This window comes from Papio anubis, chromosome 4, assembly GCF_008728515.1.
Source record: "Papio anubis isolate 15944 chromosome 4, Panubis1.0, whole genome shotgun sequence".
Classification (NCBI taxonomy): domain Eukaryota; kingdom Metazoa; phylum Chordata; class Mammalia; order Primates; family Cercopithecidae; genus Papio; species Papio anubis.
This window is the reverse complement of record NC_044979.1, coordinates 136,742,899-136,760,222: the sequence shown is the minus strand read 5'-3', so window position 1 is coordinate 136,760,222 and position 17,324 is coordinate 136,742,899. Positions and strand designations below refer to the sequence as shown.

The 17,324-nt window shown below is 49.5% G+C and overlaps 1 protein-coding gene and 1 long non-coding RNA gene across 3 annotated transcripts in view; one reads left to right on the top strand and one right to left on the bottom strand.

Annotated features, from left to right (window-relative positions):
* HIP1 (huntingtin interacting protein 1) overlaps positions 1 to 17,324 on the bottom strand; it is a 65,026-nt gene that overhangs the window by 26,946 nt on the left and 20,756 nt on the right. For both annotated transcript variants that reach the window (XM_031665498.1, XM_021935735.2), the window contains 6 exons: positions 13,147 to 13,287; positions 7,794 to 7,851; positions 2,770 to 2,845; positions 2,517 to 2,657; positions 1,692 to 1,789; positions 951 to 1,023 (listed from right to left, as the gene is read on the bottom strand). In XM_031665498.1, the coding sequence (XP_031521358.1) occupies positions 951 to 1,023; positions 1,692 to 1,789; positions 2,517 to 2,657; positions 2,770 to 2,845; positions 7,794 to 7,851; positions 13,147 to 13,287 (587 nt within the window). The remainder of the gene's footprint in view (positions 1 to 950; positions 1,024 to 1,691; positions 1,790 to 2,516; positions 2,658 to 2,769; positions 2,846 to 7,793; positions 7,852 to 13,146; positions 13,288 to 17,324) is intronic.
* Positions 4,999 to 9,543, top strand: LOC108584958. The gene is made up of 2 exons (XR_001900636.3): positions 4,999 to 5,087; positions 9,287 to 9,543. It is a non-coding gene; the product is annotated as an uncharacterized LOC108584958 (long non-coding RNA).

Here is a 17,324-nt window from a genome sequence, read left to right as displayed (position 1 = left end):
GCTCAAGAGATCCTCTAGCTTCAGCCTTCCGAGTAGCTGGCATTACAGTTATGCACCACCATGCCCAGCTAATTTTTAAAAAGTTTTTTGCAGAGATGGGGACTTACTATGTTGCCCGAGCTAGTCTTGAACTGCTGGGCTCAAGTGATCCTCCTGCCTGAACCTCCCAAAGTGCTGGGGTTACAGGCGGGAGCCACTGTGCCCAGCAAACCAATCTCTCCTTATCGCCATGTGAGAAGGTCTGGTCTTGTTCCCCAGAGCTTCTCAGCCTCGTGGGGACCAAGGTCATCTCTGGGCATCAATCACATGGATACTGCGCCTGGCCTAAATGCTGTCCTCATGGCATGTCAAATGGAAATGCATTATGACAGAGAACACATTTTGGATTTAGCATTTCTACCAGCTTTTATTTGGTTTTAGAGACGGGGGTCTCCCTATGTTGCTGGATTCAGAACTCCTTGGGGCTTGAGTGATCCTCCCATCTCAGCCTTCTCAGTAGCTGGGATCACAGGCGTGCACCACCACGCCTGGCTTGTTTCTACTAATTAACCTACCCTAAGGATGAAGTCCAAAAAGTGTCTATGTGATGCAATTTTTTTTTTTTTTTTTGAGACAGAGTCTTGCTCTGTCGCCCAGGCTGAAGTGCAGTGGCGTGATCTCAGTTCACTGCAACCTCTGCCTCCCAAGTTCAAGCAATTCTCATGCCTCAGCTTCCCAAGTAGCTGGGATTACAGGTGCCTGCCAACACACCGGCTAATTACTGTATTTTTATTGTAGACGGGGTTTCCCAGGGTGAAACTCTAGACCTCAGGTAATCCTCCTGCCTTGGCCTCCCAAAGTGCTGGGATTACAGGTGTGAGCCACCGTGCCTGGCCAGTGTGATGCAAATTTAACATTCAAATCTACCGTGTTTTGGTGAATCGCAAAGGCAGAGCAGATCCAAGGCATACCTCCGTCTTCATGTTTTCTAGCTGTGCCTTCAGTCCACTTATCTCTCTGTATAGTCGCTCAATTAAGTGGTCCCTGGGAAGAGAAGGGGAATGAGTTTGCTTCCATAGTGCTTCTATCCCTTTCTTTTTAATTGTGAGCTCAGGGTAGGAAATCAAAAGCTGGTATTAATTTGGGGACAATTCTTTGAAATGCTATGAATTATACTCTAAATGTTAAAAGATACTAATCTAATACTCATAAGTCCATAGTTACTGATTTTCTTCTGAGATTAAAGGGGCCAATATTTGAGGGTCAAGACATTCTTTTTGTGTGTGTTTTTGGTTTTGTTTTAGAGACAGTCTGGCTTTGTTGCTCAGGCTGAAGTGTAGTGGCATGATCACAGCTTACCGAAGGCTTGATATCCCAGGCTCAAGTGATCTTTCCACTTCAACCTCCTGAGTAACCGGGACTACAGGTGTGTACAACCTGCCCAGCTAATTTTTTTACTTTTATTTAATAGAGATGAGGTCTTGCTATGCTGCCCAGGCTGGTCTTGAAGTCCTAGCCTTAAGCAATCCTCCTGCCTCATCCGCCCAAAACGTTGGGATTATAGGCGTGAGCCACTGCACCCGGCCCTTCGAGATGTTCTTTATCTAACAAGCCCTGGTATCATTAAGAATTCCTCTTTGGTTAGTGTTTCGAGGCAGACCATGGCTTAACTTAGCTCCTGCACCATCTGCCTAAACCCAGGTTGGACTCACTTCTCATCCTTGTTCACGCCGTTTTGACTGTTGAAATTGAAGGGATCACTGCTGAATGAACTGCCAAAGATGTCATCAAACTTGTTGTCAAATAAACTCTGTGGTTGACCAAAAAGGAGTGAGAATAAGTCAGAGCGCCAGAGACTTCTGTGTGTGGGTCAGTTTGGTGACATGGGAGAATGCTCCCTTTCTCAATTTGGTTCAGACAATTTAATTTTTTTAATTTTTTTTTTGAGACAGGTTCTCACTCTACTGCCCAGGCTAGAGTACAGTGGTGCAATCATAGCTCACTGCAGCCTCCAACTCCTGGCTCAAGTGATCCTCCTGGTTCAGCCTCCTGAGTAGCTAGAAGTATAGGTGTGTACCACCATGCCTGGATAATTTTTTAATTTTTGTTTAATTTTTTTTTTAGGACCTGGTTCTTGTTCTCTTGCCTAGGCTGGAGTGCAGTGGCATGATAACAGCCCACCGCAGCCTTAGCCTCCTAGGCTCAAGTGATCCTCCCATCTCAGCCATGTGTGCTAATTTTGTAAAGATGGGGTCTTACTATGTTGCCCAGGCTGGTCTTGAACCGGCTTCAAGCAATCTTCCCACCTTAGCCTTGGAAAGTGTTAGGATTACAGCTGTGAGCCACTGCACCCAGCCAGACCCATTTATGATCCTTCTGGTTGTCACAGAGCAAGATGCTCAGCCTAGGTTGGTGCTAGGTGAAGAGAAGGCTGAACCTGGCTAGAGTCAATGGGCTTTGGCCAGGGTCTCCCCCAGCCTCTCCCCGTACTTGCAGGCAAGAGGAAAGGCCATGTTTCTCTCCCAAGTGGTCCTCACCTGTTGAGAGGCATCCATGTCCATGAGGTCATCCTTCTCTAGGACTGGCTCACTATCGGGGGATGAGGTCTCTGCAGGGATCACCACCACGGGGCTGATGTGTTCTGACAGGGCTGAGGCTCGCAGGAAGTTGGGTGGGTTCTGAAGACGGAGACACATCCTCAAACAGTGCTTGCTTGCCAGGCCCCGCCGGCCTCTAAGAGGGTACTTGGGGCTTCTGCAGTGCCAACGGTGCGCGGTCGGGCACGCTTACCTCAGGCAGCTGGGGGATCTGAATGAGCCGCTTGAAGTACTGCAGGTTGCTGGAGCGGTAGAACAGCTCTTTCAACCTAGGGATGGAGAAGGACCTGAGGGGTGCTGGGTGTCTTCATCAGCCCCATGTAGGGGACAGAGCAGCCACCTGGCCTTCCTGCCCCCTCCCCAGCCCCAAGGCACAGGCTGTCAAGGAGATAAACTCCATGGCGCTGGGACTCAATTATGATGCTACAGAGGAGGATTATTTAAAGCTGGTCCTCAGTGACCTGGTAGTGAGGAAAGAGTAATTCATGCTACACATCCTTTGGAAGAGTAGACAATCCAAAAGCTAATTTCTTCATTGCTGTAGAATATATGTTGTTATCTTGCAGACTTAACTTCCGAGAAATGTTTGGTTTAGAGTAACATGAAAAGAAACGGACTTTCTCTGAGGATAAGCCAACTAACCATAGGAAAAGGGAAGGGAATTTAATTACAAAGGTAGCTCTCTTCTTTCATTACTTATCTTTGTTTTTGGACTATTCGTTCTCTTCACAATTAGGACTATAAGTTCCTGGGAAGTGGGGACTGAGCTCTGCTGAGCTGTTTCCCATAGTGCCAGGGACAGGGGAACTGTTCAATAAACACTTGGAGAATTACAATCGTTTGGTACTATGTCCTAATCTTGGGTGGATATACGCATGAAGAAACCAACATTTTTTTTTTCCCTCTCTTTTTGTAGAGACAGGGTCTTGCTCTGTCACCCAGGCTAGAGTGCAGTGGTGCAATCATAGCTCACTGCAGCCTCGAATTCCTGGGCTCAAGTGATCCTCTGCTTCAGCCTCCCAAGTAGCTAGAACTACAGGGATGCACCATCATGCCCGGCTAATTTTTAATTTTTTGGTAGAAACAGGGTCTTGCTATGTTGCCCAGGCTGGTCTCAAACTCCAGGCTTCAAGCAATCCTACTGCCTTGGCCTCCCAAAGTGCTGGGATTACACGCATGAGCCACCCCACACCTGGCAAACTCAACATCTTTTTCTCATTCTCAAATCTCTATTTTGAATCTAAACACTGAAGACCAAGAAACCTGAGAGGATCCAGACTTATATATTCTTTATTTTTATTTTATTTATTTTGTTTGAGATGGAGTTTTGCTCTTGTTGCTCAGGCTGGAGTGCAGTAGTGTGATCTTGGCTCACCGCAACCTCCGCCTCCTAGGTTCAAGTGATTCTCTTGCCTCAGCCTCCCGAGTTGCTGGGATTACAAGTATGTGCCACCATGCCCGGGTAATTTTGTATTTTTAGTAGAGACGGGGTTTCTTCACGTTGGTCAGGCTGGTCTCGAACTCCCGACCTCAGGTAATCCGCCCGTCTCGGCCTCCCAAAGTGTTGGGATTATAGGCGTGAGCCAACATGCCCTGCCTATTTTTAAATAGTTTTTTGAGATTGGGTCTTACTCCATCGCCCAGGCTGACGTATAGTGGCACAATCATAGCTCACTGCAGCCTTGACCTCCCTGGGCCCACCTCAGCCTCCAAATAGCTGGGAGTACAGGTGTGTGCCACCACACCTGGCTAATTTTTTTGTGGTTTTGGTAGAGATGGGGTCTCACTATGTTGTCCAGGCTGGTCTCAAACTCCTGGGTTCAAGCAATCTACCCACCTTGGCCTCCCAAAGTTCTGGGATTACAGGCATGAGCCACCACGTCTGACCTATTTTAAGTTTTTTAGAGATAAGGTCTTGCTCTGTTGCCCAGCCTGAAGTGCAATGTCATGATCACGACTCACTGCAATCTCGACCTCCCGGGCTCACGCGATCCTCCCACCTCAGCCTCCCAAGTAGTTGGAACTACAGGCATGCACCATCATGCCCAGCTCAGACTTATCTATTCTGAGATGAAAGGGGTGCATGGGCCTTAACTCCTTCGGCCTGCAACACAGAACTTTCTCCAGCTTAGCCCAACAAATGAACCCCCCGGGTTACATCCTGTCAGATCCCAAGACTTAGGCCTGTCTCTGTGACATCACTGCTGCTTCCCCTGAATTCAAGGACAGGGAGGTCTTAGACAGCAGCCGTGTCTGTGTGGGACAGCAAAGCGGCTACTCAGGGGAGCTGTTTTTATAAGCTAGAAGCAAATGAAAGGAAATGAAATCACCTGACCACACGTCCCCATCTTGCTGGGTTGGAGCCAACAGTAATAGGCTCGACTGCTTTCACAAGCTACCGGAATTTGACATTCCAGGAAATCAGCCCCAGGGCCTGTCTCCTTGGACTAAAGAAGCCATTTATCATAGAATATGTACTCGGCTTCTCAAATGGAACAGGGGTACCAGGAGGTGGGTACAACCGCGCACTTGTCCTTTGCTTGCTCCTGGGGAACCGGGCAGAGAGGCTGAAACTTGGCATTTGGGAGCTATGGTCAAGGGTGAGGAAATTAACAGGAAAAACAAGAGGGTGTACTTTCACAGAGCTAAGCCAGGAGGCCTTTCTCAGCTCCCTCTGTCCTCCCAACTCTCACTCTATTCCTTCACTTTTGCCTGGTTTCCCCCCACCCCTTTCCTTCTTTTTTTTATGGAGTCTTGCTCTGTTGCCCAAGCTGTAGTGCAGTGGCATGATCTCAGCTCACTGCAACCTCTGCCACCTGAGCTCAAGCAATTCTCCTGCCTCAGCCTTCTGAGTAGCTGGGATTACAGGGCTAATTTTTGTATTTATAGTAGAGACAGGGTTTCACCATGTTGGCCAGGCTGCTCTTAAACTCCTGACCTCAAGTGATCCACTTGCCTCAGCTTCCCAAAGTGTTGGGATTACAGGCGTGAGCCACTGCACCCAGCCTAAATAAAGATCTTTTTTTTTTTTTTTTTTTGAGATGGAATCTCATTCGGACGCCCAGGCTGGAATGTAGTGACATGATCTTGGCTCACTGCAACCTTCACCTCCCGGGTTCAAGTGATTCTTCTGCCTCGGCCTCCCGAGTAGCTGGGATTACAGGCGTGTGCCACCATGCCCTGCTAATTTTTGTATTTTAGTAGAGACAGGGTTTCACCATGTTGGCCAGGCAGCTCTTGAACTCCTGACTTCAAGTGATCTGCCCACCTCGGCCTCCCAAAGTGTTGGGATTACAGGCGTGAGCCACCGTGCCTGGCTGATGTTAGCAGCTTTTACTGAGGCAGCAGTGCACAGCCAGCAGCAGAGGTCCTGTTTTGCAGAGAAGGGCTACCCCATAGGCAGTGAGCCCAGAATAGCAGCTGTCATGTATACATACATATATATACACACACACACATATATATACACACACACACACAAAATATATACCCACTTTTAATTATATGCAAATTAAGGGGCAGATTATGCAGAAATTTCTAGAAAAAAAGTGGTAACTTCCGGATTGTCAGGTTTTTGCCATGGAAAGGGGCGCTAACTTCTGGGTGTTGCCAAATGGTAAACTGTCACGGCACACTGGTGGGGCGTGTCTTACGCAGAGATGCTTCCACCCCTTCCCTGTTTTACTTGTCCTTAATTCCTGCCTCCAGAGTCCAGTCCCCCATCCCACCTCAGAAGCAAGTGTAGGGTATCAACCAAACCTGCTAGTGGATTGGACATGGGGGATGAGGAAAATGGTGACTTCCAGAGCTCTGGCCTAAATGGATGATGACAGGATTTGTTGAGATAGAAAAGAATGGGGAGGGGTTGGGCACAGTGACTCACACCTGTAATCCCATCACTTTGGGAGCCAGATCACTTGAGGTCAGGAGTTCGAGACCAGCCTGGCCAACACAGTGAAACCCCGTCTCTACTAAAAATACAAAAATTAGCCGGGCATGGTGGTGGGCGCCTGTAATCCCAGCTACTTGGGAGGCTGAGGCAGGAGAATCACTGGAGATGGGGAGGATGAGGTTGCTGTGAGCCAAGATCGCACCACTGCACTCCAGCCTGGGTGACAGAGTGGGACTCTGTCCCAAAAACAAAAACAAACAAACAAAAAAAGAATGGAGAGAGAAAGGTTTTGTTTTTTTTTTTGGGAAAACCTAGAGTACAGTTTGAGATTTAAGTATGCTATACCAATGTCAAATTGGGGACAAGAGGCTAGAATTCAGAAGTAAGGTCTGGCTAGAGATACATTGTTAGGGGTTATCAGTCTACAAATGTTACAAGACCAGAACTTTGGGAGAGGGAAAAGAAAAGAGGCATAAGCAGGCAACTAATGAATGGATGAAATCTCTTTCTTCTATATGCTTCTGTGGATTTATTAGAGAACCAATAGTTGCCCTAGCTATAGGTAGATTTGCCTCTGTCTGAGCTACGTTCTGTCACTTTATCACCTTAGAATGAAGATAACCTCAGGCTGGGTGCGGTGGCTCATGCCTGTAATCCCAGCACTTCAGGAGGCTGAAGTGGGCAGATCACAAGGTCAAGAGATTGAGACCATCCCGGCCAACATGCTGAAACCCCATCTCTATTAAGAACACAAAAATTAGCTGGGCGTGGTGGTGCGTGCCTGTAGTCTCAGCTGCTTGAGAGGTTGAGGCAGGAGAATCACTTAAACCCAGGAGGCAGAGGTTGCAGTGAGCTGAGATTGCACCACTGCACTCCAGCCTGGTGACAGAGAGAGACTCCATCTCAAAAAAAAAAAAATCTCACCCCCCAACCCAAGTATTTAAATTTTTTTTTTTTTAGGGTCTCACTTGTCACCTAGACTGAAGTGCAGTGGCACAATCGTAGCTCACTGCAGCCTCCAACTCCTAGGCTCACGCCATCCTCCTGCCTCAGCCTCTCAAGTAGCTGGGATCACGGGTGCATACCACTGTGCCCAGGTAATTTGTTTTGCTTTTTTTTTTTTCTGTAGAGACGGGGTCTCGCTATGTTGCTCAGCCTGGTGTCAAACTCCCGGCCTCAAGCGATCCTCCCACCTCGGCCTCCCAAAGTGTTGGGGTTACAGGCATGAACCACTGTGTCCAGCCACCTCTCACAGTGCTCTTGCGTGGCTTAAATTTTCTAGTGCTCTTGGATTCACCTCCATTCCTGTTACTTGAACCACTTACTTTGTAAACTGCTCCATGAAGCGGTCCCGGTGGCCTTGCAGGGTGTCAGCTGGGAGGCCTGGAAGAAATTGGAAAGAGTGTGAGAGAGGAGGGGGACCAGCGGGCACGGAAGCCATGGCGGGGCTCTCGACGGGGAGGGGCCCAGCTGCCCTGGGGCATGTGGCCAGCACTGCCAGGGGCCATGACTGGCCTAGAGCTGTCCCGAGGTCTGGTAACCAAGGGAGCCCAGCAGGAACCAGCAGGAGTGTGCAGACGCTTATCCTCCAAATCCTTCCACTTCAATTAGTTCCTGAAGGACAATCCATGCTGGGCACAATAAGGTGGAAATTGTGCCCCAGACTAGAGAAGAAATGGTGACCTGACCAGTAGCAGGTTGGACCATAGCAGGCCCAGGAGGGAGCAGTTCTTTCTCAGCTATTGCCTGCATTTGTTTTAGGCTGAGGCTCAGGGCTGATATTAGTCTGGAAGAGATCCACAGAGCCTGCCCAAGAGGAGGGCTGTCAGAAGGCAAAGAACAATGGACTGAAGGCTGGGTGCAGTGGTTCACGCATGTAATCCCAGTACTTTGGGAGGCTGAGGCAGGAGAATCACTTGAGGTCAGGAGTTCGAGACCAGCCTGACCAACATGGTGAAACCCCGTCTCTACTAAAAATACAGAAATTAGCCAGGAGTGGTGGCACGTGTCTGTAATCCCAGCTACTCGGGAGGCTGAGGTAGGAGAATCACTTGAACCCAGCAGGCGGAGGTTGCAGTGAGCTGAGATTGCACCACTGTACTCCAGCCTGGGCGACAGCGAGACCCTGTCAAAAAAAAAAAAAAAAAAAAAAAGGAATTGAGGCTTGGGATCTGAGTTCCAGTCCTGGCTTGGTTGGTAGCTAACTCTATGACACTGCACACACAGTAGCCTCTTAGGATAGCCTCCTCCCCTACAGAGCCAGTTCTCTGAGGTCCTGTCAGATGTGCAAATCTGCATATTGCAGCTAAAGATCACAGCTCAGCAATCCTTTTAGTGTTTGCTTTATTTGTTTAAATTTAAATTTGTTATTTTGAAATGGGTCATATATTCATTGGATAAAATCAGGGAACACATGTATAAAACATGATTCTTGAAATGGCAAAAGATGGCTGGGCACAGTGGCTCCCATGTGTAATCCCAGCACTTTGGGAGGCTGAGTGGGGAGCATCACTTGTACCCAGGAGTTTGAGACCAGCCTGGGCAACATAGCGAGACCCCTATCTCTACAAAAATTAAAAAATAAAAATTAGCCAGGTGTGGTGATGTGCACTTTGGTCCTAGCTACTCAAGAGGTTGAGGTGGGGGGATCTTTTGAGCCCAGGAGTTTGAGGCTGCAGTGAGCTATGATCGCACCACTGCACTCCAGCCTGGGTGACAGAGTGAGACTCCATCTTGAAACAAAACAAAACAAAACCAAAATGGCAAAAGTAGACAGTGAATGAATATGGCACTTGACCTAAATGATCTTTCTCCCAAGAACCCTTAACCCGAGTGAAATCAGGAGAAAAACATCAGGCAACTAGAATTCAGGAACATTCTACAAAAAACTCAAAACGATCAAAATCATCAAAAATAAGGGAAGTTTGAGAAGTGAAACGTCATAGCCAAGAGGAACCTAAGGAGACATCACAACTAAATGTCACATGGTGTACCGGATGAGATTCTGGGGCAGAAAAGGACATTTGGTAAAAACTGTGACAATCTGAATAAAGTACAAACTTTTTTTTTTTTTTATTCGGAATCTCGCTCTGTTGCCAGGCTGGAGGGCAGTGGCGCAATCTCGGCTCACCACAACCTCCGCCTCCCGGGTTCAAGCAATTCTCCTGCCTCAGCTCCCAAGTAGCTGGGACTACAGGCACGTGCCACCACGCCCGGCTAATTTTTGTATTTTTAGCAGAGACGGGGTTTCACCGTGTTGTCCAGGATGGTCTCAATCTCTTGACCTTGTGATCTGCCCGCCTTGACCTCCCAAAGGGTTGGGATTACAGGCGTGAGCCACTGCACCCAGCCTTAAGTACGAACTTTAATTAATAATAAGGTATCAACACTGGTTCGTTAGTTGTGACAAATGTTTCATACTAATATACGAACAAAGGGAAAATGCAACTGGGTATACGAGAACTCCTGGTACTATTTAACTTTTCTGTGGATCTAAAACAAAAATAAATGTTTATTTTTAGAAAAGAGGTTGCAGTGGCTCACGCTTGTAATCCCAGCACTTTGGGAGGCCCAGGCGGGAGGATCACTTGAGCTCAGGAGTTCAAGACCAGCCTGGCAAACACAGTGAAACCCCGTCTCTACTAAAAACAATATAAAAATTAGCCGCCTGTAATCCCAGCACTTTAGGAGGCTGAGACGGGTGGATCACGAGGTCAGGAGATCGAGACCATCCTGGCGAACACGGTGAAACCCCGTCTCTACTAAAAAAAATACAAAAAACTAGCCAGGCGAGGTGGCGGGCACCTGTAGTTCCAGCTACTCAGGAGGCTGAGGCAGGAGAATGGTGTAAACCTGGGAGGCGGAGCTTGCAGTGAGCTGAGATCCGGCCACTGCACTCCAGCCTGGGCGACAGAGTGAGACTCTGTCTCAAAAAAAAAAAAAAAAATTAACCGGGCATGGTAGTGGGCACCTGTAATCCCAGTTACTTGGGAGGCTGAGGTAGGAGAATCGCTTGAACCCGGGAGGTGAAGGCTGCAGTGGGCTGAGATTGTGCCACTGCACTCCAGCCTGGGCAACAGAGTGAGATCCTGTCTCTAAATAAATAAATAAATAAATATTGTAAAGAGTATCCCTCCCACCCCTTTCTCAGCCCAGAGGCAGTGTGGGTCTTGGGTATTGCCCTGCCTTCAAAGAAGGCCTTTAAACGCAAACACTTAATTACCTGTCTCTTCTCATAACTCCCTAAGCCTCCCAAGTAGCTGGGACTACAGGTGTGCACCACCATGCCCAGCTTAACTCCCCATTTTACAAAAAGGCACTGGTGATGTTCTACTGAGCAACAGCGTACTTGGAAACAATGAAAAGTTAATCTGTATTCAGTACTCTAAGCAGCTGGTCCCTTCTCTCGGGGGCCCACTCCACCCTCTCAGCTCCCTTCGGGCAGGCCTACTTGCTGCAAAGCCTTTCTAATCCCTGGGCAGCTAATTCCAATCTCCCTTCCACGAAACCATCCCAGATTAGCATCTAGGTGATGCTACGTCTTATACTACATTTTTTTTTTTTTTTTTTTTTTAGGCACAGTCTCGTTCTGTTGCCCAGGCTGGAGAGCAGTGGCACAAACACAGCTCACTGTAGCCTTGACCTCCGGGGCTCAAGTGGTCTTCCCGCCTTAGCCTCCCGGGTAGCTGGGACTACAGGCGCATGTCACCACGCCTGGCTAATTTTTGTATTTTTTTCAGAGACAGGGATTTCACTATGTTGCTCAGGCTGGTCCCCATCAGCCTCCCAAAGTAATGGGATTCCAGGTGTAAGCCACTGTGCCTGCCCCAAACACATCATTTTAAACCAGGACACAAAACTGTAAGAACTGGCTGGGTGCGGTGGGTCACACCCGTGATCCTAGCACTTTAGGAGGCTGAGGTGGGTGGATCACTTGAGGCCAGGAGTTCGAGACCAGCCTGGCCAACATGGGGAAACTCCATCTCTACTAAAAATTCAAAAAACAACAACAAAGGTGTGCCAGCCCATGCCTGTGGTCCCGGCTACTCCAGAGGCTAAGGCACAAGGATTGCTTGAACCCGGTAGGCAGAGGTTGCAGTGAGCCGAGATCGTACCCTTGCACTCCAGCCTGAGCAAGAGAGTGAGACTCTGTCTCAGGAAAAAAAAAAAAAAGTATAAAAACTTCTGCAAGATCAGAACCTCCAAGCTATATATATTCTGCTAAGGGCACCCCGGGGAACTGAAGCTAGGTAAGGGATAGGTTTCCATTTAATGAGCAGCTGTGTTTTATAATTTACATTTCTCCATAAAATTCCATTTGCACAAAGGGATTGTGTGGATGAATGGTCTGGAAATCATTACATTAGCTCATGCAGGTCTAGGCCAGGTCTGCTGATAATTTGTGCAGTTCGTAGGATACACGACATACTTGATGAATGGTGATGTGCTCAAGCTAGAGGCAGACAGAGAGGACCATCCTGGTGATGGCGGCTGCCAGTCCAGGTGGCCTGCTACTGCCATCATGCCATCTGCAGCAGGGAGGCATGGCCAGGGCTGCACAGGGCAGGAGCCTCACCCTCCTGGGTGGGGCTGGAGCCGTCCAAGTTGTGACTGCAGATCTGAGCTTCCCTGTGTTCTCGGGGGGCCAGGAACAGGCAGGAACCCTGCCTTCCTGGGCGCAGCTGCGGACTCCCAAAACGCAGCTGCAGACTTGGGCTTCCCGCTCCACGGAGTGGGTGGCAGCCCCGCTGCCCCGCCCCCACCCCCAGCCCCGGCTGCAGACTCAGGCATCCCTGTACTCTTCAGGGCCTGAGAAGGCTCTCCCTCCCCTCTTCTGAACCTGCTCCTGCTGCCTGGCTTCTCCCTGCTGTCAGCACCCACTGCGATCTTAGAGCAAAGTTGGGGCTGAGACCTGGTGCCATGCATGGCAGCGGGAGGCAGACAGATTCCTAGGTGGAAAGGTGGGTACCTGGTGGGGGCCAGCTGCCAATCCCACAGACTGGAGTGGGAACATGGGGTGCGTTTTCCGGGCCTGCCCATGGACCAGTGGGGGTGCATTTCCTCCCCTCTGAGGCCCATAAAAGCCCTGAGCTCAGCCAAGCTGAGCAGAGAAGGGACCACCAGCTACAGAGAGGAGCCACCCTCTCTGCTGAGAGCTTCAGAGACCTGCAGAGACGCTAGGATGACCAGTTGCAGAGAGGAGCCACCCACTCCATGGCCTCTTTTCTGCTGAGAGCTGAACACTTGACAGAACCACCTGCCTAAAGACAGAGAGCAGTACCCACTGCATCTCCTCTGAGCTGTTCCAATATTCAATAAAGCTCCTCTTCATCTTGTCCACCCTCCACTTTTCTGCATACCTCATTCTTCCTGGATGCAGAACAAGAATTCAGGCAAAGGCGCCACTGGCCCCAGAGGTTTCCAGCCAGAAAACTGACACCCCAAAGATCCTGTAACACTGGGACACAAGAGCGGCAAGCCAGGGGCTTTACTGGAGACACCAAAGTCTGGGCCCTGCTCTTTTATCCTCACAATAGTCAGGAACTCCGGGGCCTTTTGGAACAGAAGCAGACAGCCAAAGGCACTGAGAAGGACTGTGTTTCTCCAGGGACATCCTCAGGCTGGGATCCTCCCTCTGGCCTGAATCTCACGTAAGAAGATCTGGCCCGCGGTACTCACAGGAGTGGAGTTTGAAGAGAAGCTTGACAGTGTAGTCATAAAGGTGGCTGCAGTCCAAGATGACCTGGATTAGCGGGGCGAGGCGGCACTGCCCTGCTGCCGTCACAGACACAGAGCGGGACATGTCCAGGGAGTTGAACACTAGGAAATAAAAGTGAGGGAGAAAGGTGATAGAGCCAGGGGATTACAGGCAGCCTCTTCAGAGGGGCAGAGGCAGGGGTCCAACATACACCAAGGACCGATTCTGTGTGCACTTTACCTCATCTAATTCATTTAACCCTCACGACACTCCCATGAGATAGGTACACGTATCCCCATTAGACAGGTAAAGAAGCAGAAGGTAAGCCACTTGAAGGCTGTCACAAAGTCAAGAAGTGGTTTTGTTAGCTGGGTGTGGTGGCGGACACCTGTAATCCCAGCTACTTGGGAGGCTGAGGCAGGAGAATTGCGTGAACCCGAGAGGCGGAGGTTGCAGTGAGCCGAGACCGTGCCATTGCACTCCAGCAGCAGAGCAAAACTCCATCTCAAAAAAAGAAAAATGGTTTTGGCTGGGTGCGGTGGCTCACGCCTGTAATCCCAGCACTTTAGGAGGCCGAGGTGGGTGGATCACCTGAGGTCAGGAGTTCGAGACTAGCCTTTCCAACATGGGAAAACCCTGTCTCTATTAAAAATACAAAAATTAGCTGGGAATGGTGGCCACGCCTGTAATCCCAGCTACTCGGGAGGCTGAGGCAGGAGAATCACTTGAACCCAAGAGGCGGAGGTTGCAGTGAGCCGAGACTGTACCTTTGCATCCAGCCTGGGCGACAAGAGTAAGATATCATCTCAAAAAAAAAAAAAAAAAGTGGTTTTGTTGAGAGGTGGTGAGTTAACAGACTTGTTGGAGAGCCCAAGAGCTAATGGGGCCAGTGATGGTTAGACTAGGTGCCTTTGCTCCTGAGAGTCAGAATATCCAGTGCATCATGAACAGGTGAACTAAGTGCTAGTCTGTGCAGAGACCCTGATAGCCCAGGAAAGAAGAGATTTGCTCATCACCTAGGAGAGCTCCTACCATGGCAGACATGGAGAGGGAGCCTCATCTTCCTTTTTTTCCTCTTTACGAGACTGGGTCTCAGCCAGGTGCAGTGGCTCACACCTGCAATCCCAGCACTTGGGAGGCTGAGGTGGGGGGACTGCCTGAGCCCAAGAGTTTGAGACCAGCCTGAACAACATGGCAAAACCTCATCTTTACTGAAAATACAAAAATTAGCTGGGTGTGATGGCTCACGCCTGTAATCCCAGCTACTTGGGAAGCTGAGGAAGGAGAATCACTTGAACCCAGGAGGTGGAGGCTGCAGTGAGCCAAGATCGCACCACTGCACTCCAACCTGGGTGACAGAGTGAGACTGTTTCATAAATAAATAAAACAAAACAAGCCAGGCGCAGTGGCTCACGCCTGTAATCCCAGCACTTTGGGAGGCTGAGGTGGGTGGATCACCTGAGGTCAGGAGTTCGAGCCTAGCCTGGCCAACATGGCGAAACCCTGTCTCTACTAAAATACAAAAATTAGCTGGGTGTGGTGGCGTGTGCCTGTAAACCCAGCTACTTGGGAGGCTGAGGCAGGAGAATCACTTGAGCCTGGGAGGCGGAGGTTACAGTGAGCTAAGACGGTGCCACTGCATTCCAGCCTGGGCGACAGAGCAAGACTCCATCTCAAAAGAAACCAAACCAAACCACACCAAACCAAATCGAAACAATACAAAACAAGAAAAATAAGAAAAAGGGCCAGGAGTGGTGGCATCCCAGCACTTTGGGAGGCCAAGATGGGCGGGTCACGAGGTCAGGAGATCGAGACCATCCTGGCTAACACGGTGAAACCCCATCTCTACTAAAATACAAAAAAAATTAGCCGGGCGTGGTGGCCGGCACCTGTAGTCCCAGTTACTCAGGAGGCTGAGGCAGGAGAATGGCGTGAACCCATGAGGCGGAACTTGTAGTGAGCCGAGATCGCGCCACTGCACTCCAGCCTGGGCGACAGAGCGAGACTCTGTCTCAAAAAAAAAAAAAAAAGAAAAAAGAAAAAAGAAAAAAGGACTTGGGAGAAGGAAGATATGTCAGGACTCAAGGCGGAAACTTGGGGCACCTGTCAACAGAAGTAGAAGTCCTGCCTCCATCCTCTTGAGTTTCAGAGACGAAGTTGATCCCTCAATTTCTCACGCTGGGGCTCCCTCCTCACCAACCCCCTGCCCCCCATCCTCAGCCAAGCAACTGGCTGTCTGGCTGCAGACACTCAGCTCACACCACTGGCCAGGCTGATTCTTCTTCCTGCACTGGCCACCCACTGCCTCTGCAGACTCTGCACGCAGCGGGCAATGAAATGAGTCTCCCTGCGGTCCCTCTGTGAGTGGAACTGGCCCAGAGGGAAGCCCAGGGCTGCCTGTATTCTGCTTCCCCTGACTGCACTAATCCCTGGTAACTGGGTTAGTCTGGCGGCTGAAAAAAAAAAAAAATCCCAAACTGTTCTAATTAAAAGACAGCTTTCCTTCTTGACACAAATTAAAAGCAGCTGTCACTGCAAGGCAGCCATCCCCAAGTCTACCGGCTTCCTCAGGCTCCAACTGGCAGGAACCACGGGCTGTTCCATCTCCCTGCCTGCCCTCGATTCCCGATGACTTCCAGGAATGCCCTTTGGCACCCAGGAACATCTAGGGCAGCGTCACTGTGGACAAGGTACTGAGTTACTCTGTGCCTCCTGGCGCTCTTCTGTCGAGCACACGTGGCTGTAACAGTGCATACCTCTTGGAGGTCTTGGAGGACTTCAATGAGAATGTTGTGAAAAGTACATGGATTGTGCAAGTGGTTCTTGACTTTAGCTTTCAGATTGGTTACGATCACCTGGGGGAAACTGAAAAACTCAAGTCTTCCTGCAATCCCCAGAACCGCCCCCACCATCTGTTTCAACTGGTCTGCGGCATGTTGGGATGTCAGTGTCTCTCAAAAGCTTCCCCCTGCCGTCCCCCATTAGGCCAGGTGCCGTGGCTCATGCCTGTAATCCCAGCACTTTGGGAGGCTGAGGCAGGAGGACCGCTCGAGGTCAAGAGTTCGAGGCCAGCCTGGCCAACATGGCGAAACCTCGTCTCTACTAAAAATACAAAAATTGGCCGGGTGTGGTGGTGGGCACCTGTAGTCCCAGCTACTCAGGAGGCTGAGGCACAAGAATTGCTTGAACCCAGGAGGCAGAGGTTGCAGTGAGCTGAGACTGCGGCACTGCACTCCAGCCTGAGTGACAGAGCAAGGTTCTGTTTCAGAAAAAGAAAAAAAAAAAAAGGCCCCACGTAGATTCTAATCTGCATCCAAGGTTGAAAACTATATGTCCAAGCTCAGAGGTTGTCATGTTTTAGCACGCATCAGAATCACCCACAACAGTGCCATCCAATAGAATTCTATAATGATGAAAATGTTCATATAAACTTTCTAATATGCTAGCCATATGTGGCTTCCTGAAACATGCCTGAAATAGGACTAGTGCAGCTGAGGACCTGACTTTTAAATGTTATTTAATTGTAATCAAGTTCAATGATCACATGAGGCTAGTGAATGCCCTATTGGACGGTGCACACTGGGGATGCTTCTTAAAGCACCGGAGGCTGGGCCTGGTGGCTCATGCCTATAATCCCAGCACTTTGGGAGGCTGAGGTGAAAGAATCACTTAAGCTCAGGAGTTCAAGTCCAGCCTGGTTATATAGCAAGACCCCATCTCTACAAAAAATTAAAAATTAGCCAGGTGTGATGGCACACAGTCATGGTCCCAGCTACTCTGGGGGCTGAGGTGGGAGGATCCCTTGAGCCCAGGGAGGTCAAGGCTGCAGTGAGCTATGCTTGTGCCACAGTACTCCAGCCTCGGCGACAGAGTGAGATCCCATCTCCAAAAAAACGAAACGAAACAAAACAAAAGAAAACAAGAGAGAGAGAGTAAAGAAAAACAGCAGTGATGAAATAGGTGAACAGAATTCATTACATAGTTTTAACTTCCAGCTGCAGGCTCTGGGAATCTCTAGGATGAATTACTTAGAGTCTTCTGGACCAGAGCTACCCAAATTTAATTCCTGGATTCAAGCAATCTTCCCATCTCGGTCTTCTAAAGTGCTGGGTTTATAGGCGTGAGCCACTGCACCTGGCAGCCTGCAGTTTTTCAAAAA